This window comes from Lagopus leucura, unplaced genomic scaffold (genome assembly GCF_019238085.1).
Source record: "Lagopus leucura isolate 7727_CA_CO unplaced genomic scaffold, USGS_WTPT01 Super-Scaffold_100001, whole genome shotgun sequence".
In the NCBI taxonomy this organism is placed as follows: Eukaryota; Metazoa; Chordata; class Aves; order Galliformes; family Phasianidae; genus Lagopus; species Lagopus leucura.
The window spans coordinates 70449487-70471483 of NW_024962262.1; the positions used below are offsets into that span (position 1 = coordinate 70449487).

Here is a 21997-nt window from a genome sequence, read left to right on the forward strand (position 1 = left end):
CATGCACTTGTATATGTGCGCACACACACGTGCACAGACACACACAGACTTCCTGCACCTGCCATATTGTTTCACTTCTCTGGGAATTGGCTCCTGATGCTACCCAGGACATGATATTGCTATACTGACCTTGGGCATGACTCCACACGTCCCCTTCTCTTTCCTTGTCGTGCCTCATACAACAGACAGCCTCTTCAGTGTCTCAATTAATCTTGGCAGAAAGTTTCATAATTGTATGAGACTAGAAAGAGGGATGCAAAACTACGCCACTCCCTGAAGTTGTTCTGTCCCTTCTGACTTTCCATCTTTGTGGTTCCAAAGCAAACTCCCTGCTCTGTCACTGTCACTAAGCCAAGCACACCAGCCTACTGGTGGCCAGGCTCCACAGAAGTCCAGGTGGCATTGCTCTACATATGTAAAAGCAACACTGTGTGCTCTTACTACCAGAGGGCATACTCCAGGATTCTCAGAAGTAAGGAAATGATACAGCCTTGAGATCTTCCAATATCTCTTTGGAGATCTTCAGCAGCCGCTTGGACATGGCCCAGGGCACCCTGCTCTGGGTATCCCTGTTGGAACAGGGGATGGGCTAGGTAGACCCAGAGGTCTTTTCCAACCTCAGCCATTGTGAGATTCTATGTTTTCCTCAAGCACTGCGCTCCTTGGTCTTATTTTCCACATTTGACTTTAAGAAACTCATGTTAAACAAGTGCTTCTTTGGGCATAGCTAGGAAATAGATACCTTTACTGTAGTCCTAGGGAGGATAAAGGAGAGTGAAGAATTTGGCTGCACTCATGGATTAGAATGCTGCTACTAGAAGCCATCTGGCTTTCTGCAATTAAAAAACATCCCCAAAATATTGCCTTCTTCTCCACTCCTGCACACTCCACACTCAGACTTCATATGCAGCCAGGAAAATATCAGTAATATTTGTAAGGGATGTTGGCACACATCTGCATCTTGCAATTCAGTTCCTGCTGGTGCTGTGATATTTGTAGGCTTCAGGTGCAATTTCTCTTCTGTTTTTTCCTGTCATCCATATGCTCTGCAACTCCAAAGGGAGTTTTCCCTGATCACAGCAAATAAGCTTTTAAGTGCTCAGTGCACCAAGAGAGAAGAATAGCCCATTCTGTTGACTTTGGCAACTCTCTAAGCTCTGGCTGGCTCTGCTAGCTGGGAAACCTGAAGCCAGAAACGAGTCCTTTGTAGATAAAAATGGTGATTACTGAAGATCAAACAAAGGCCCAATTTAATTAAATTCCATACATGTTTCTTCAGTCCTATTCACTGAGAGGACATTTGGGAATTTCTTCAGCTAGATTTGCTAAACCCTGGCCCAAGTTCAGCTCCGCAGCCTTGAAGTGCAAAACTGCCTAGGAGGCATGAGTATCTAAAGGCTACAAATACTCCAAAGTAATCCTGTCCTCACTTCAGGGCAAGGAAGATACGGCAAAATTCCCCCAGCTGACAGAGGGGAGAGGAGAGGAAAATCAATGGGGAAACAATGGAATCCTCTGCTCCTTGAGCATTGTGGAGGGCAGTGCTGCCTGCAGATACCTGAGGACAGCCGATGCTCCTTCTTGTCTTCCCCTCCAACAAACCATGATTAGCTCTGCACACTTTGTCTCCCTATTTTCAGGTAGAATGCTGGTGATGCTGCACACAATCAAAATATCAAACACTGTTCTGCTATTAAAATTATAATAATTTAAAAATTACCTTCTACTGTAGAGTTCTGCCGATCCACCAAAAGTACGGAGTCGTTGTACAAGTATGAAAGCATTGGAGCAAAGGAGGAGGCATTCACTGGAAACCCAGCATCCTGCACTGCAATTCTGAGTCTCACAGTGACGCTCCCAGCTCGCAGGGATTCAATCTGCACTTTCAGTTTCCCAGATTCATATAAAGCAGAAATGTTGGGTGGAAAGGAATTCCCAATCTGAGTTGAGTTAGAGAAGCATTGGCAATTAGGAACTCAGCAGCAATAGCTGCTTTTTAAAACTGAGCTATGGTGGTACCATTTCTAAAGACTTACATTCCTAAACATTAGTAGGACATGTGGTAAAAAGAAAAATTTTCAAAGTGTTTCAGTTATTATTTAGGTACATAGGAGTGTGTAGCTCCTTGATGCACTCTTGAAAATGATATACATCTTACCTCTTATCTTACAAACCAAACTCTTTTCTGGTTCAAATAAGCAGAATTCCTTCTGCCCCAACTAATCATGCTTTACAAGATAAGCTTGCACGCATTATACCCTTCAAGTTAGCTCGGCAGGTCACACAAGCTCTCATGTCCCAAGACTCTCCTATATTCAGCTACATAGGAAATGAGGGAGAGCTCCCAGGAGCTGGAATTTGGTGATTTTGGCATCTGACAGCTACAGTCCCTCAGGCAATATTCAGGTAGACTTTGGCACTTAGCGCAGGCCAGAGGCTGTCCCCAGTAGGCAGTCTGAATGTGACCACCACTAGAAGACCCAACTGCAAGATGTAGGCTGAGTGTGTGTTTGAGCTTTTCATTCCCATCTCCAGCTGAAAGCATGACTTTGAGTGTGCAAAGTAGCACTATAAATCAACCCAGCTTCGGTCCCATTCAGCCAGTTTGCTCAAAAAAAATCCTACAAACAAGCTATTTAAGTGGTCTACATTCAAATCTGGGCAAGGATACAAAAAAAAGAAGGAAAAAAAAAAAAAAAAAAAGAGGAGAGAGGAAAGAGGGAAGGGGATACCGTGCTCCCAGTGCAGGAAAAACAACACAGACAGACATTATTGCCTTCCCTTCCCAACTGTGCAATTCTGATTATGTGATTATGTCTGAGTCAGCCTCAGAAGAGATGCCTTAAAAAAAAATGCTTCTGTGCAACAAAAACAAGCACTATGAAAAATAAAACTACATCAAGAGGTTAGACTTGAAATTTCTCATGAGTAAACACCACTTCTGGACTGTCTTTGGAAATACAGCTCCACTGTTGATGCTCTTTTTTTCGCCCCAGATTTATATTGACGTATGTTTATGGCTTGGGAAGCTGAGCCCTGGAAACAGAGCTGATGACTGAGGCCTCCTTGGTGGCTGACTATACCTGAGCGTTGATATTGGCTGCATGTGCACATACAGTGAATGGGGCTGGAGAAGAAAGCCTGACTCGGTCACTTTTCCTTAAAGAAAACTTTGCAAGCAGCCCAACACTTACTGAGAAGACAGCATTGAAACAAATGCCAGTGCTGCCATTTCAATAATCCATTAGAAAGCCCCAAGTCAATTTAGTGAGAGTTTACTGCTAAAGATCCAAGAAAAGGAGTCCTTGTGACACACCTGGATTTTTAATTCCTTTACTCTTCTGTAAGGGAAAATTCTTGTCTCCACTGCTAATAAGACCAAGGATTTGATCTCTTTTGTCAGTTGGATTTTGTGTTAATTACAAAGAAAGATCATAGGAAACAATATTATGGTTTCCAAGGGTTATTTCAGCTGGGCACAAAATCCTTCATTATCTTAAATAAATTCTAAATTGAAGAAAAGTATTTTACCCAGAGATATTTTAACATTACCTCTGTAAGCAGCAGCCTTGAAAATTCTTCATATGCTGAGCTGCTGGGATCATGGAGATCTTCGGTGAAGTTGTAGTTGAGAATCCTCACAGTAGCACCAAATATCTTAGCCTCTGTGGTACACAACATCAAAACGCATAACGACAAATGAAGATGATTCAGTCAAAATGGATGCACCCAAACCAAAATACGAAATGTAGAGAGTCCACAAGAACATGGTGTCAGTCAGCACACCTGACTCTGGCATGGACTGGGTAAAATGATTAAATCTGGAAGTGAATTTCAGGCATTTTTTAGGCCCAAATATATACCTGAATGTGCAGATATATATTAAGAGAAATATAGCTGGATGAAAAATAACAGTATTCAAAAGAAGTTCATTCACCTCCTTATATTTTGTTTGCTTTGTTGGCAAGTGAGAGTTTGGGATTGAACCAAGAAAATAAAGCCAATATTCTGCTATAGCCCCCCATGCACTTACATCAGGCCCATAAAGATATATTTAAGGATCTATTTACCTGTTTTAACATTTTGATGGGAGAGGATGGATTTTCCACAACTTTTGTAGCTGATCTCTATTGAATACATCACACCTGCTTCCAGTCCAGATACACTCATTTTCACTTCATCTGTTCTCATGTTTTTTACAATCTCCTTGTTCCTGAACACTTGGACTTGGAAAGTATGGTTTAGAGTAGATGCGACATGCCAGGACATTTCAAAGCTGTTGCTGGTAACGCTGAAGATTCGATGGTTTGTAATTGCAGAGGGATCTATCTCAGGAAGAGTCAACACATTCAAAAATGACATTTAATCGTTAAAACACCACTATCCTAAATCCATTATACACAAGCACTTTTACAGTCAATAGGGGAAGCTCCTCTTTACATCACGTCAAGACAGATTTGTCCCTTTTACAGTACAAAGTTCACTCATCCATGAGCCATCTCACTAGAGTGAATAATTGCTGGATGTTTGTTTTTTTTACTTCCCTTCACCATACATATTTGTGTTGAATCAATAGTAACACTAATAATCAGGCAGACTGCTGCAGGTTCCAGCAGAAGAAACAAATTTGTAAGAGTGAATCTGTGTACTCTACGTGAGTTTACATCTGCTTTGCTTGTCACTTAAATCATCAAATTGCACCCCTTCAGGCAAAGGCTCTCTTGATTTATGCCTGGAAAAACACCACTGTCTGCAACTTTTACAAGCTGGGAGTGAAGTGGGGGCATGTATTTTACCTGTTTATGTCATGCTAGTCCAATGCTATCACTGTCATGTCAAGGGGAAAAGACTGCCCATCAGAGGTGATTCCTCTCCTTGAAGCAGTAGGAGGTATCTAAATGGGGCAGGGTGAACTGCCCTCTAGCAGGGCCCTTCCACCTCCACTAACTAGAGGGAGAGCTGAGATGACAGTGTTAGACTGGACACATTTCCCATAAACAGACAGGGTCAGGTTGGTCAAATATCAGCCCACACACTAAACTGGAGACCACAGTATGCTGCTTCCACAGCATCTGTTCCTTTATGCTAATGGTTGCCTTAAGGAAAATGGGTTGTTTTCCTCAGCTATTATAATGCGACATCACTGTTGTCAGGTCTCTGAGTAAGGGGGCTGCCAAAAACCCACAAGGTGATGCCTCCCTCCTCTAGGGGGACTTCACTCAAATTTCTTTAGCTACATCTCAGATCAGAAGCTGCAGAGATGAAGATCAAGAAAACATGGCCTGTCTCTGTGAGGTAGGCAAAGAACTACTGACAGCTATTTCCTCCCGCAAGAAGAACAGGATGTTGTTAAAAGAAGATTGTGACCACTCTCATTTGAAAGGACCCATGTCACTGATATAAAGATAAATCTTTCAGGCTTTGTTTCCATCACAGTCCCCCAGACAGCTGTAATGCATAGCGGGGAGTATTCACAAAGGCTAATTCCAACATAATGTGCATGTGGAGAGCTTCCCTGACTCATCTCCATGGACTGTGTCCCAGAGTCTTTGGCCAGGAGGAACTTCTGCACTGGTAGCAGGACAAGTGCCTCCATCATGCTCCTCTATACAGTATAAGCTCAGGACATGCATTCAGTAGGGCCCAGCGATAAGTGGTGCCAGCCTTCCACTGCCTTTGCTGGTATGCTTCCTTACTCTGCAGGATTTGGATTATCCAGACCAAGTCCCATGATGGGTCCTGCCATTGGACAGCTTGCCAAGCATCAGTGGCTCAGTGAGCTCAGCGTGATCACCTCCTCTTCCAAAACTACCACCATTTTTGTGAACGCCCTCCTGTAACTCAACCAGCTCCAGAAAAATGGGATCACAGAGTGCCTGAGTTAAAGCAAGGCAATGTTCATTCAAATCCAAAGTCACTTACAGCATCCAGCATCAGTAGATTGGTTAGTCGTGGACAAGAGACTTGAATTACTTATAGATGGAGAGCTACTGCTGATGTTAATGGGATCCAACTCTGAGCTTGGAGTGGATGCTGCCATGCCTAAGGGGGAAACAGCATTATCAAAGGGTTAATGTATTCCTAACAAAGCAAATCTAAAGTAATATCATTTGCACTTCCAGCAGCTGAAAAGCAGCAATAGAAGTATTATAAATAGAAATTAAAATAAATATATTTTCATATCATGTAAGGATGAATCAATACAATATCTTAATTTTTGAAAGGATTGCAAAATTGTTTTCTAACAAAATTATTGAATCTGCAAATGCTTACTTATTCCATTATCTTTAAGCCTGTTAGCAGGCCTATTGGTGTCTGAGCATGCCTATGTATTTTTCTGGAAAGAATTATTTCTCACATTGCCCAACTCCAGCTGCTTCCAGCAAAGGACTCAGCAACAGAGCAGCAGCTGAAGATGGGGTTGTACTATGCCAGAGTCCAGGCTGCAGTCACATAAAAGGGGAAGGAGACTTCAAGTGCAAGTAAAGTCACTAATCATAGCTGCCCATGGCGCTGGGGAGGTGTACTGACAATGAATGACACATTGTCAGGGCCTGAAGCCAAACACTTTGTCAGGTGAGAAAGGACAGCTGAGGGTGAGGCATGACAAACAGCCTGGATCTTGGAAATAAGTACACTGCATTTCATCAGACATAGCCAGCAAGATGGCTCATGCAGCACCTCCTGCCAACAAGAAATGGTCCTGTGAGATCCAGAAGCAGGTGGTTCCTGCAGAAGCATTCTCAGTATTTCCCAAGGTGAGACCTACTTTTCTTACCATCTTTTCTTGTGCTTAGCTGGAGAGGGCTGACATATGCTTCTTGGTGCTCAGGGCTGCAGCTGTAATAACCCTCCGTATTTACACAGGAATTTTGCTCAGGGCAAGCATTGAATTCTGCATAGGAACATTCATCAACATCTAGGAAGAAGAATACAGCTTATACAGATACTGATAGCAGCATCAAGGCTGATCTGCTCTGACTAGGACAAATTCAGTGTAAATCTGTAGTAACTGCTGATACAAATTCAGATTTATATCTGCAATTAAATATGAATTTGAGGGACATGGTCAGTGGGCATGTTGGAGATGGGCTGATGATTGGACTAGATGATCTTCATGGTCTTTTCCAACCTTAATGATTCTATGAAATCAGAATGCTGCCTTTTCCTGAAACCAGTCCCCATTCACTTATACGCCCACCACTTTTTACTCAGCATGTTTGGATTAAGATGACAGTTAGCAGTTCTTTCTCATAGTTCCAGGGTGTCATTCAAACCGGAGTGAAGTCAGTGATGGAGGAAGAAAATCTGCCCGGAGATCAGACTGAATGCTGACTGAGTCAGCAAATACAGAATAAGAACTAATGACAAACAGTATTTATGGATGCATGTCAGGGGTGAAGATGTTCAGATAATTATGCAATAATAAAACACATTTAAATACTTACGTAATGCTCAAAGAAGTAGATTAATAAACAGCAGTAATTAGCAGACTACAAATACTCCTTATTTAATAGAGTATATCTGCTTCTCAAGAACAATGCAAACACTTAAGAGACTGCTTAATACAACTAATGTTTGTGCTACAAACATGACTACTTGAATACCTAGTAAGAGGGGGGAAAAAAACAACAACTGAGGAAGCATGATCATGCCTTCCAAACTATTCACTCCAAAATTAACTACAAGTCTATCTTCACCCTATAATACGTGGTTTCAGTAATCTTTGCAAAATTTACAAGATTCAGTATGACTATAAACCCATGGATTCAGGTTGGATATTAGGAAAATGTCTTCTCGGAAAGAGTGGTGATCCAGTGGCACAGGCTGCCCAGGGAGCTGGTGGAATCACTGTCCCTGGATGTGCTCAAGAGCTGTGTGGATGTAGCACTGAGGGACATGAGCAGTGGGCACGGTAAGGATGGGCTGATGGTTGGACTGGGTGACCTTAGTGATCTTTTCCAACCTTAATAATTCTGTGATTCTATAACTGATAGTCATACAGATAAAATCCCAAGTGAAATGAAACTCCTTGAAAAGGCTTCCCCCAGGGCCAGGATTATAATAAATAACCTTTCACATCTGCGTCAATCACTTCATATACGCGCTTAACCATGTTCTTCAAGGAAGAAGAAACCTCTGCTAGTGGAGCTGGTTGATGCAGTCCAATCAGAACTTGAGAGGCCACTGTCCCAGCATACATTTCTGCATAGTTACTCTGGATATGGTGCACAGAGGTATTCAAGGGCTGTAATGCACCAGTAATCTGGAAAATAGGTGAACAAATCTTCATCAGTACAGATGTATGCCAATAAGGCATAACCTATGCAATGATCATCATCAGAAACTGAGTGTAAAAAGCACCAGTTCAGTAAATTCAGGAAAGCAGCAATATTTAGGTCTGTATTTGAGCAACTCTTCTTATTATCACATTTTACAAAAGTATCTTGCCCCTGCAGATCATGAAATCTAGAACCAGTCTGTCATAAGCCCGAAGCTAAGCTGAGCTGGAGCTGCAGCACACACTGCTTAGACAGGAAGAAAACTCTGTTTCAGAGCTTTCTCTGCTCCTTGGCAAAGACCGGAAAAATTTACTTAAGGAGCTACTAGATCAATTTTACTTAAGCTCCATGAGGATGAGGCTGACATTCACCAGTTAGGAATACATTTGGCCCAAACTACACGAGGAGCAGCTGGCCAGGCAGTATCCAGCTCGTGGGACCATGGGTTCCCTCCTAGACTGAAGTAAGTGGTAATCAGTAAGCAACAAATGTGTGGACACGATGAGCAACACATGAGATCGCTTGTATTCATACGTACCATGGAATGCAAAAGACGTGAATGATTCAGAAGGTGGGAATCCACTCTAATTAATTCATTAAAATCCATTTTCACCAGGACTGTCACGTTGTACCAGAACATCCTTTCTGAAGTGTACAAAACAAAAGAGCCAAGTCATCCGAGGTGTGATGCCATAGAAAGCTACAGAGTTGTAGGAAGGCTCTGAGAAACCAAAGCAAGCTTTAACTTTGAGATTACCAAGGGTCCACATGCAGCCATTGGCTTCTGCTCCAGTACGCTGCAGGCAACAGTGCCAGCTGAGGAGGAGAAGCCATGCAAAGTCCAATGGACTCAGCACACCCTGTTCAGCCCCACAGGCACAAGCACAGAAACCAAATTTCCTGGAGTTGACCCAAGGCAGATTCCCATGTTTTCTTTATAAAGAACTATGGTAACAGTTGTTCTGCCCACTCCCACCCTCAGAAGGAAAAATTAAGCACATTTCTATTAGAAGCAGCCTTGAATTTATCAGTAACATACCCTCTGGCTTTGGATTCACACAGACTGCTCCCTTGGATGAGCTGCAGCATTTTTTCAGCCCTGGACATTCAGCATCGAACGTGCAAGAATAATCAGATGTTTCCATATTCTCCATTGGACAAATACCAGGTCTTGAGGCAAATACACTGGACCTGTTGAGCGCTAAGGAACAAAAACACTTCTGAGGACAAAAATATAGAAAATTATTTCCATAAAACTGCTGTTTAAATTACAGCAAACGTCCTCTCACATTTTAGAAATGTGTCGTTCTGTTAAGAGATTTTCATGAGGAAAAAACAGCAGTCTAAATGCCATTATTTCCTTTAAAGGACGTAAAAATATTCAGAATTTTTGAACTGATAATTTTCCATTAGTGATAATGTGTAGACAGACAGACAGAAAGACAGATTCTAATTGTGGAGAAATTGGAGCACTACATGACAGAAAACATACTCAGTGCCAGCTATGACTAATCCAAATAATACATAATGATCAAAGTGAACAGGTAGTGTCTATGCTAGAAATCTGGAGTTTTCATTTAACCATTTCCGTTTGTTTGGCTCTAACAAATTTGTGATCCTACAAACTCTTGATTAATTTATCAGGTAATTAAAGTCAGCTTGGAGAAAAATGAGAACTATTCTCACTGTAGGAGAAGGCTGCAGTTCAGGAAAACCATTTTTGAAATAGTAAAGTCCACAGTAAATGAAAGGTCTACAGCAAATTACAGACCCATCATGGATGCCATTTCTGTGGGTTTTCAATTTGTCATCTGAAGGCTCTGAATAAAGCTAAATCTGAGGTTTCCAAGAAGTAGAAGGGAATACTGAATCTATGTCTCATGGCCTCAGCAAAGTAAGCTTCTTAAATAAGCAAATGATGTTGATTAGTGAAGTTTTAGACCAAATCTCTGACACTTGCTGCTATGTGCACATGCCAGGTTCCCTTCTCAGCACAGACTAAAGCCTATTGCATACGGAGAGCTTTGACTTTGTAGTCCACTCCAGAACAGATCTCATTTTTAGCACTCCAAATCCCCAGTTCAATCTCCAGTCATGGGATAAAGCTCAAAACACACCACACAAAATTCAACATGTATAATTTTCAGCCATTTCTGCAATAGGGCTTCTAGTTGTATTTGCATAAATAGTCCATTATAACCAATGATTTTAATCTGTGTTTTTTGGGGGTCCCATAATATGCTTCTCAAGGATAATTAAGAAAAACAAACATCATTTAATGACAAGAATCCACACTTCTGAGGAAAAACCTGCCAAAGCCCACAAGCTGAGAAGAGTGTAGGCACTGAGCAGAGATCCTTTGGAAGTTCAGAGGCTAAGTGAATGTGTATTTTAAAGATTTGTATGCAGCATATATGGGAAAGCACCTTTCCACACCTTTATATTGCATGTGTATACTTTGCGTGCACACCATCAGGGAACACAGATTTACTGGGGCTGTGAGTGGTGTTTAAGTAGAGCTAGTGTTTGATCCCCAACATCATCGGGCGGCAGTTAAGGAAATCCTATCCTGTGCAATCTGACCCAAGATTCTTCTGTGTCCAACAAGGTTAGTAGTCCTATTACACAGAATCACAGAATCACAGAATCACCCGGGTTGGAAGGGACCTCAAGGATCATGTTCCAACCCCCCTGCCTGGCAGGGCCACCAAACATACACATTTAGATCAGGTTGCCCAGGACCCCGTCCAACCTGGCCTTAAACACGTCCAAGGACGGGGCATCCACAACCTCCCTGGGCAGCCCGTTCCAGGGCCTAACCACTCTCCTAGTAAAGAACTTCCCCCTAACATCCAACCTAAATCTTCCCTCCTTCAACTTGGATCCATTTCCCCTAGTCCTGCTATTGTCAGCCCTTTTGAAGAGTTTACTCCCCTCCTGGGTGTCTATTCTACTTCCCAGAATGGACCAGGATCTTCTGCTGACTCTGGGACTGATTCCACATGCTTTTCCCCCAGGAGGATCCTACTGCTAGAAAGCCTCCTCCTGATTTCAGCTGTAGTTTGAACAGGTTTGAGGTTCAAAGCAGCTTCTTCCACCCAGGTCCTCTTCTGCAATATTGAATCATGGTATAAACCATGGGTGTCCAACAGTTTGGCTTGCTTGGGCTGCACTGAGTGAAAGGGAATTATCTTGGGCCACATGTAAAATATATAATATAGTTAATGTAAATAGTAACAATAGTTATTTTTAAAATATATATTCTATATATTTCTTATAACATTAAAAAAAAGGCAATAAACACATAAAACTAACGGGTTGGACATGTATGGTGCAAGCAATCTAGTGGGTCACATGCAATTTCAGAAATCACTGCTGAGTTCTGGCTGGGTGCCACTCAAGCCATTTATCTAAAATCTAAAGGCCATCATTTTCGCATCAGTGAAAACAAGGACGGATTCACTTCACATTTCCACCTAATTGCAACTAACTCACTTTGCAAATTTGATTTACACTTTCCCTTCAATCAGCTCAGGGCTGGTCACCCAGAGCTATGCAATCCACTAAGCTAGGGAGCAAGCTGGCCAAATGGCCCATCAGTCAGAAAACAGATAGTCTTTCCTCCCTCATTTTCTCCATAAACATGCAGAGAAAGAGACAGAGCATCCAAGGTTCAGCAACTGAAATCACCAGTCTCTGCCCAGGAGAGCTGCAGGTATGTCCCAGGCAATGTGGGTGCTGAGTGACACTGCTGGCTCGGCCATAGCCTCCATCTAGTCCTCTTTCCACACAGGTGTCACACAGAGGGCTGGGCACCAAAACACTGCATTCCTCTCAGGCATCAAAGGGGGGAGACAGATATATGATGCTCCAGAAGAAGCTCACTGTCACCATCAAGGGCAGCAGGCTTCACACTCCATACTGTGCTGAAGGCAGCACCAAGTGCTCTGGGGATAAAAATAATTAAGTGAAAAAGAGGAATCACATACTGAGTGTCTCAGAGTGGGCACAAAATGATGAGATCCAAGCCTTGCTGCATCTGCAAAAAGCAGATAACGTCCTTCCCTTCCTACTGCAGTGTGAAAATAAAGTGCTGTCTGGGCATCACCCTGGGATTCACCTCAGGAGGTGATAAATAATTCTCTGCTCAGAAAGAGGCTTAGCAAAGCACTGAACCACACAATGAACCAAGAGCACTGCTGGGATACTCTTTAGGGGGATTCTGCTGCCCTTGGAAATATGGTCCTCAGGGCAAGGCAGCAGGTCAGGGAACGAAGAGGGTTATTTGTCTGCATGCACAGGCAAAAGGAGAGGAAACAATGGCTGTTTTCATCTAATTCTAATTTTAGAATTCTAGCACTTCCTCGCTTTTAGAGACTTGGTTTTAGAAATAAATGAAGCAGTTTCTTTGTATGCATGCCAATGTCTAATACTATCCTAACAGACTGATGGGCAATTGAAGAGAATTACCAGACCGACTTGAGTAATGATTAGGTTATTTTTGCCTCAAAAGTAAAGAAATAAGAAAGCAGAGCCTGCCATATCCCAGGCAGGAGTAAATGTTTCCTTCTGGAAAGAAAATGCTGGGGACAGCCAGAACCAGATGACTGTGAAAGGTGGTGCAGCCTCTTCAGCTCCTGCTAGGATGGGGAGCATGCCAGTGTGGATAACATCAAGAAGAAAGTGACAGAAGTTCAGCAGAATGCTGTGCAGTAATTTCAGCAGTCATAGTTTCTCTTTTCATCATTTATTTAAGACTATGTCTAGACAGTGCATTACCTTTCACTGAATATATATATGACTAATGCCCTGAAAAGCAAAGATACTGGAATAATTTGAACAGAGAAATCACCTAGAGGCCAGACAAATCCTTTTATGTTCTAAAATGTTCCAAAATTAACTTTGACAGGAAAAGAGTCAAGGTGACCACAGTGCTTCACAGGCAAACCTGCCCGGAGCGTATATCCACAATGTGGCAGATTGGAAATCTTGCAGCTAAACTTTACAGGAAATGTACAGTTTTGTTAAAGTTGTAGGAAATAAACTCACTGACACCTCTCAGGCCTACAGTTTCTGAGGACATGCTTTTAAAAGGCATGTAATTATTGGGGGGAAAATATTGAAAGTGTTAACCAAGATGACTTTTTATCCAACCAGGAAGATTTCCAGAGGTTCTGAAACACTTTGAAAATCACAGTTCCTCAAGGGGTTTCTTGTGTGAATAGAGACAACCAGAACTAGCCAGTCACTCTCCAACATCTGGCTGACACAGTTATTTCCTTGCACTAGGGAATTAGAAAGCAGTTTTCTCCAACTGCTTCTCAACCTTGTCATTGGGTTAATTTATTTACTCTACACATGTGCACACACGCGTGCACATGTGTGTATATAGAAAGGGCCTTACTGAAGTGATTATTCAATATTAATTAGACATACTAGAGACTTCCTCAAGCCTGGAACTGCTGTTTGGAAAATACGCATTATTTTAGGTGAGTCCTTTGCTTGTCAAACAAGATTGCCTGGAAATACTGTAACCCGCAGGTCACATTTTGCCCTGGCTGACACTCCACCACAGTCACTGAGACAAAAAAAACTGCAGGGTACAATAGCGAGGGGTGATGTATGTCTTATTATGATTTTCTTCTTCTTTAGCAAACTGTTTAAAGAATAAAACACAATGACCACTTCTGTCTTCTGGGTCAGAAGGGTCTGGTCTTTCTGTTGAAAGTATTTTCCTGCTAGATACAATATTCTTCTACCAACTGTTGAGAGAATCTTGTAAAAAAAATGTTTGGAGGTTCATTTTCTAATGATCTGAAGTAATTTTAAGGTAGGATGAACATCTTGACACATCCCATGACAAGACATACAGCTCATAGCCTCGCATGTGTCATTACATGATTCAATGCAGGGACGAGTTCAGGGGCATTCCCATAGAACTCAATCACTTAAATTTGTGACCCAAAAGGAGATCCAGGGCTGCAATAGGACCTTTCCTTTTTGCTCTTTTGTCATAGTGATGACATTATGTAAATTCCCATGAAAAGGGGAAACAAAGAAAAAGCAATATCAGGGACAACATTAAGTTTTGTAGAAGTTTTCTGGGTGCTGGAACAGTCTAGTTCTATCCTATCTAATCTGAGATGCCTGTTCAGGTTAAAATCATACAACTTTTAAGAAAAAGCTGCATTTAATTAAATATATATATATACATATGAGTGTAATTTGAGTCTTCTCAAACAAATACTTACAATCCAGTGCAAAATGCTACCTGAATAAATTTTTTACAAGCATAACTTCAGCTGCATAAGAGAAGTTCTTAAAGAACTTAATATAAATCAAAGTAAATCCCTGCTTTACCAAAAAGGATTAACAAAACATTTTGCTCCATTTTAATGCTATTGGAAACGCATCATGTTACACAAACTTACTTTAGTAGACCAACAAATACTGGGACTTTGTTAGAGGAACCCGTTGGAGATTCTCTAGAAATCCATTTTACTGAAAAAATGCCTTCCAATTCTGAGTCAATTCTTGTTTAAAGTAAAGAATTTCCTGTTGAAATGTGGTAATACTCATGTGGGAAGTGGGAAAAGCTTCCATCTTCGGTCAAAGATGTTTAAGTCCTCTAGAGTAGAGTCTTACTGTAACTCAGAAGTTAGATCAGATCCACTAAAATGGTCACTAAGTAACCAAGGCAGTACCTGAGAGAATGGATCCTAATATGCTTCTGGTAGGAAAGCAGGTGGTAACATCTTGTCCAAAGCCTCAGGTTGTTTTAAATTAACACCAAAATTGGGTTAGCAGGCAGGAAACTGATATTTTGGTGAATAAGTGTGGCATTTAGGAAGAACCATGAGCATTAGTGTTTCAGCTCTACTCCTTATCATGGTGGACTAAGTTCACTGTGGATTTTTGCAGACTTACTTCTTTTAGTGAATCTATTTCCAAGAACTGACTTAAGTATTTACATGTTTCAAGTCAATTCTCTTTCGGAAAAAGCATTTATTTTAACAATTAATCTGACTAAAACTTACCTAGAGAGCAGTAGAGCCCAACTTGCTCATATCCTTCACAGCAGTATGTAAAGTTGATGGTCTCAGGGACTTCAACTGTATGATACTGTGTTTTGTAGTACATTTGGGGACATACCATCCATGGTATCCATCCACCACAGGAAGTGTTTTTCTCAAAGGACGTTTGGTAGGCAACCATTTTAAAAACATTTCTGGTCAGGCTATAGTTGCACAGATGATAGCCTAGCAAAGAGAGGCCTCTTTCTAGGGGAAAACAAAACAGGAAAGAGAGGGATCAGACCTAACTTTTCACATAGTAGCACATGTTCTCTGCAATTAAATTTTAAAATGGTTAAAAATTAGTTAAATACTTAAAAATAAGTTAAAAATATCAAAAATTATGAGAAAACATTAAAAGAATCAATATAGATGAATGATTTCCAGATAGGCTGATGTTAGGAAGAACATCACCTCAGAAAATGGACAGAAGAAAGAATTAGTAGTGACTGCTTGTCACAGCAACTGCTTCAGTCATAAAAGGATGCATATTGGCAAAGAATTCAAAGATTTCTCAGTGCTTTCAGGAACAACACAGAAAAAGGGCAATTTAACTCAAATAAGTGTAAATTAATATCCATTAATAGAAATGAATTGTGAAACAGAATAGGCAATTCCAGAGCAGAGTCATCCAAGTACTTCAGATGTCCACTTGAGGCTCACACTGCCCAAGTGTTCATCTAGCTCTGCTGACTATTAATGGAAGGAAGCATGAGCAACTCATTGGCAGACGAGTCACAGGAGATGTCTGGAAAAGACACCCTTCAGACACTGCCCTAGGCTAAAACTGGGTACTCATACATCAGTGGGAAGGACTTTCAGGTATCTGGCACAAAAGGTATTCCTGGAGCTTCTTTGCTGCCTCTCTGCATTTGTTGTAAACAATATTAGATCAGGTCCTTTGAGAGATGTTGCGATTCACTGACTTCAGCATAAATGAAAATTGTGCTAAGTTCATTAGCTACATAATGTCACAAAGGTCTGAGAATGGAACTCCACTTTTGAGGTTCTGAAACCAGGGTGTGTTCTGCTTAAAACTCAAGTACTTGATCAGGAGCAGTAAAAGGAAAAAAAAAAAAACAGAGCTGAATTAGCAGTGAGCAACCTACAGCCATATTACAGACACCAGGCTGTATTTTAATGAGATATTACACAAGCCTTATACTTAGGGCTGACTCACCCTGTGTCCCATTTGGGAAAGAGATGGGATAGAATTAAAAAGGCCTATATCATCCTTTAGTCAAAGCAAAAGAAGCTTTAATAAGGATAAACATGATTTAGCTGAAGAGTATGGTAGGATTGTTTCTGAGAACTCTTAGGGGACCAGAGCCAGACAACAGACTGAAGTTAACACAGTGTGCATAAGCATAAAATTAAAATATGTATAAATTAAAATATTATCTTATTTGTACAGCTTACCTTTTTCCAGAGAAGATGAAAAATCTAAGAAGAAGAAACTAAAGAGGACTCCTCTGCTTTTATCACATCTAGCTTTCCAGCTAAACAGATGATACATGTACAATCTGAATAACAATGGTAAAAGAAGATGATCCATTTGTCATGCAAGAACAGTTTAGAACAATGCATGGGATAGACACCATAGGTCACCATATGTCTCTCAAGCTGGCTTACTCCACCAAGTGACTTAGCAGGTTTTCATCCAGGAAGAGGATGGAAAGATCATGAAAGCCCATGTCCATCCATGGACTCTCTACTTGGTTAAAATTAGGATATCAATCAGGGTGAGGGGAAAAGAGAAAAAAATACTGGTTGTGGATGTATTACCATGGTTAGAGCAATGCAGGAACACAAAGCAAACAATCAAGTAAGGAGAACGCTGGAGATCAGTGTTTTCAGAGCAGAGCTGAGGCTGCAGCAAGGACATAGCACTAAAAAGCTAGAAATTCCAGAGTCAGCTGAGCTGGCTTAGGCTTCACAGCAATGTGCAACATAAATACAGGTATGAAACTGAGAACAAAATGGTATAGAATTAGACACAGTCTATAATTAGAAGCTACAGCTGTCAGTGCAGATATGAAATCATATTTCATACTTAAACACTGATCCTAGGTATGGAATGAGGCTGCTCAAGCCAAGGGAGAAGGTCTGAGACATGGCTATGGTGGTACATAAAGAGACTAGACTAGAAGGCAGCACCAGTAACCTTACCATCATTTTGATCCAGTTTAAAGTAATTTTGGCACTCATAGAGTTCAATTATTTGCTGACAGCGGTTTCCAGCTGAGCAATGTGACTTAGATCAATTTGTGCTCCTTAGCGAATTGGCTGTCAGTTGTTATTACCCCCCATCTATGGGATTAAAGCACTATCAAGCAGAATCAAGTAGCATTGGCTGTTTTTTTTCCAGCAGTACAGAGCTGAAGTCAATAGCAAAGCGGAAAGGAATCAGCTGGCATTGGCAATGCTACCTTAGACTTGTCATCTTTGGGTTTCAAGTTTTTATTTTAGCAATCACTAGTTTTCTGCACTGGCAGAGAAAGTATTAATTTTATTATGTTAAACAAGAGGAAAAAACATTAAAGCAATTTCTTTTTTAGTAGAAACCAACATTTAGAAGCTGAAAGGAAAGTCAACGTTAGGAGCAGGCTGCTCAGAACTGGAAGCCAAATCCAGAACAGAGTCAGTACCTGAGAGCATGATAAAAAAATCAGCAAAAAACAAAACAAAACAAAACAAATGAAGTTTGATAACATTTGTGCCACGGACTTAGTCACAGTTCTAGAAGCCTCACAAGAGCTGCTCCAAGGCCAGAAATGCCACCATGACCTGGAATCTGCCAAAACTTTAGCTGGAGGACAGCAAGAGCCAGGGACAAGTCTCTCTCCTGCCTTGACGTAACCTCAGAAGTAATCTGTTGGAACAGGTTCACAGGGGGCAGAGCCAAACGCAGCACTGTTAAGAAGCAAAGGCTCCAAGACACAGGGAAAAAATGGCTTGAGAACTCAATTTTTTCTGGGTATTCCAAACTGTAGTTTTTTTTTAAGTCTGTGCCACTGACTTTTAACAGCAGCAAACAGGGTTTTGCTAACCCCTGATCTCTTGCAACAGCTTTTTTAAAAGTGGCTTTGGCAGAATAGCAGAGAAGCCAGCAAGGAATTAAAAATATGGCTTAGATTTTAACTGAGACTTACGAAACCACTTAATTAAAAAATATGTAACAAAACCCAGCCAAAAATCACAGTATTTCTCATTGAAATAAATCAACCTAGAAATTAAGAACACATTAGGATTTAATTTAGCACTTAAAGCCTAGCAATTGGACTCGGTTCTTCCAAATTGCAGCCTACAACATATGTGAAAGTTAAGCATGTCACCTACCATCTCATTTTAGGCATCTCTCAGAACTTGCCAGGTACATTTCCATATATAATTTCCTACAAAGATTTCCTTTAATGACAATTTTCATAAAAATTCACACATTTCTGCACATAAGACAACAATCCTACTCCTTCATCTATGGCACAGAGGAATCACAAGGCCTGGGGACCAGGAGCTGGAGACAAAGCTCTATTTTGGCTTGCTGAGGTTTCGTTCGGTTAATTGTCAACAGCGCTTTCTTAATTGTTCACTGTGACCTTCCCCATTCTCCAGACTGTTTTATTTATTTCACACAAAGACACATCCCACACCTAACACACGCTGTCCTAATAAAGGCTGTGGTTCTCTGTGCAGCTTTGCATCACTCACCTGTGATTTCATTCCCCTTTCCCTGCTGCATGGCTGCCCAGAGGATAAGAACAGACACGAGAGGAGGGATTCTGACCATCTTATTGCCTGACCCAGATGGGCCCTTCTTACTGTTTTGTTTGTATAGCAGTTGAACTCGATCTTCCTCACTTCCAGATGTTAGAATTAAGGGAGGCAGCACAGTTTCTATGCTTGCTGCAGGTGGATGTTAGCTACTGGCAACAGAAACAAAGGGACTCCAGTGGGAATTCTGCTGCTTCTCTCTCCTCCGTGCTCTCTCCAGGGAACCTACCTCTTCTGCCTGCCCAACTTCACACCTCGGCATCACTCTGAAAGCTGAGCATTTAAAAATTCCTGGTTTAGTCCATATTTATGCTTCCCAGCACTTATTCTTTCTTCATCCCGAATACCTGACAGCTAGGAGGCAGGTTTATGTACCTCAGCTTTCAGGTAGATTTAACATGAATTTTTGTTTCTGTTCACATGTCAGGTAATACTGATTTTAGGTCTTATGACTCTGTATCTTGAATACAAACCCACTTAGAGTACGTCTCTGTCCATGATTTTTACTGGACATATGCTCTTTTACTGGCTGCTCTCACAGTGCTCCTCATTTCGTCACAATTTCAGCATCACATAAACTAGAGCAATACCAGGGCAAACAAGAATCCCTAGTAGTCAGATCATGAATCAGTACATCTGAGACACTAAAATCCCTTTCTTTTCATCACACAAATCATGACAGCAGGTTCCCAGTAGAAATGTGCCTGCGGCTTTACAATGCAGGACAATAAACTTCCATACAAAATCACTTGGCTGATACAATGTAAAGGACTGAACAAAACATGGTATTTTATGAGGAACTGACAGTGAAGTGTGGAAAATCACAGATTTGATTTTTGAGCTGTTGTAATGCGTTCAGACTTGTACTTAAATACAAATAACAATGTCCTAGGCAGTTTTGTGTTTAAGGTAGAAACGGATGTACAGGTGCTGGAACCACAAAGTCTTTCATTTCTCTACATGCAGAATATCACTTCCATTAAACACTACCAGGCAAACACCTTTCCAATACTCACAAGGCCATGGCCTTCAAATGAGAAACGCCTTTGGTGAAAATTAGGAAATGGGTATAGGAGAACACTTCAACCAAGTAAATAGATATATACTGGCTTGGAAACATTGCAGCTGTGTCTAAGGAGAACGTACACCAAAGCACCTCTTCTCCTGCCTGCACCAAGCTTCCTGACTGGTTTGCATGTCCCAGGTGCACCATTTATATCTCCTAATAGCATGCAGAGGCAGCAGGGAGTCTCTGCCTTTAGACTTTACAGAGCATGTAATTTGACTCAATAAATGAATAAATGGTAAAATTTTAAACAAACAACAAAAAAGAAGACTTGCAAAAAGAAATATTTTACTTCATGGCTTTTTACTTTTTTTTATTTTTTCCAATGGTCAATCTGAATTTTTTTGAAAAAAAAATCCTGGTTGAAAATTTACAGGTAGCACTATCCAAAAATATTTACAGTTCCTAAAAATGACTTTCAGTTTCTGCAAGCATATGTCCTGGTCAAATTCAAACACAGATAGTCCCAAACTGACATCTGAACTGGATTGCATTTCATAGAATCATACAATCATAGAATCAAATAATCATTTGAGCTGGGATGGACCCTTAAAGTTTACCTGGTTCAACTCCCCTGCAATGGACAAGGACACCTGTAGCTATCTCAGGATGCTCAGAGCCCACTCCAGCCCAACCTTGAATGCTTCCAAAGATGGGGCATCCACCACCTCTCAGGGCAACTTGTTCCAGTGCCTCACAATCATTATTGTAAAAAAAACTTCTTCCTTTTATCCAGTATGAACCTCCCCTCAGTTTGAAACCATTTCCCCTTGTCCTATCACAACAGACCCTGCTAAAGAATCTGTCCCCTTCTTTCCTACAGTTCCCCTTTAGATACAAAAAGGCAACTCTCAGGTCTCCCCGGAGAGAGGTGTATCCTTGTAGAGGTGGTGTTCTGTGCCTTGGACCATTTTTGTGGACATCCTCTGGACATACTCCACACTCCATGTCTCTCCTGTACTGAGGACTCCCCATCTGGACGCAGTGCTCCAGCTGAGGTCTCACCAATGCAGAGCAGAGGGACAGCATCACCTCCCTATCCCTCTTGGCCACACTTCTTTGGATGCAACCCAGGACACAGTTGGCATTCTGGGCTGCAACGGCACATTGCTGGCTCGTGTCCAGATCGCCGTCCACCATTACCCCCATGTCCTTTGGGTTCTCCATCTTAGAATCTAAATTACTGGATAGGGCTGCCATGTGTCTTAAACAGCTGTTGCTTTCCAGAGTTAGCTATGAAACAAATGTCACCCCCTTCACTGCTGAGTACTTTCACAGCTGAAGACAATCCTCCAAAGAGTTATAAGTAGCTTTATTCTAAAAAATTAAGGTACATACTCAGCTTTAGGACTATTAAAAAGTATGCATATAACTTTCATAACAGTTCAGTCTTATGACTGTCACCTGTAGCAGGCTTATACTCAGGATAAGGCAAACAATAGCGAGTTGCCATTTCATTGCGAGGGTGAATGAAATGGTTCCTAAAAACATATAAAGAAACTCCTTTTCAAACAAAACTGGTGATTGTTTAATCACAGGTCCATAATAAAATCTCAGAAGTGTTTAGATTGGAAGGGACCTCAAATCCCACCCACCCCAATCCTTGCCGTGGGCAGGGCTGCCCCCCCCAGCTCAGGCTGCACAGGGCCCCATCCAACCTAGCCTTGAATGCCTCCAGGGATGGGGCACCACAGCTCCTCTGGGCAGCTGTGCCAGCGCATCACCACTCTCTTGATAAAGAATTTCTTTCTAGTACCTAACCTAAATCTCCTTTATTTTAGTTTAAAACCATTCCCCCTTTGTCC

At 41.4% G+C, this 21997-nt stretch overlaps 1 protein-coding gene across 1 annotated transcript in view; it reads right to left on the minus strand.

The window, feature by feature from the left end:
• UMODL1 (uromodulin like 1) overlaps positions 1 to 15437 on the minus strand; it is a 39616-nt gene extending 24179 nt beyond the window's left edge. The window contains exons 1-9 of the mRNA XM_042866806.1: positions 15320 to 15437; positions 9322 to 9483; positions 8821 to 8927; positions 8074 to 8266; positions 6779 to 6919; positions 5923 to 6042; positions 4071 to 4325; positions 3553 to 3665; positions 1721 to 1940 (exon numbers count right to left, since the gene is read on the minus strand). Of these exons, the coding sequence (XP_042722740.1) occupies positions 1721 to 1940; positions 3553 to 3665; positions 4071 to 4325; positions 5923 to 6042; positions 6779 to 6919; positions 8074 to 8266; positions 8821 to 8927; positions 9322 to 9483; positions 15320 to 15437 (1429 nt within the window). The remainder of the gene's footprint in view (positions 1 to 1720; positions 1941 to 3552; positions 3666 to 4070; positions 4326 to 5922; positions 6043 to 6778; positions 6920 to 8073; positions 8267 to 8820; positions 8928 to 9321; positions 9484 to 15319) is intronic.
• Positions 15438 to 21997: the final 6560 nt, after the last annotated feature.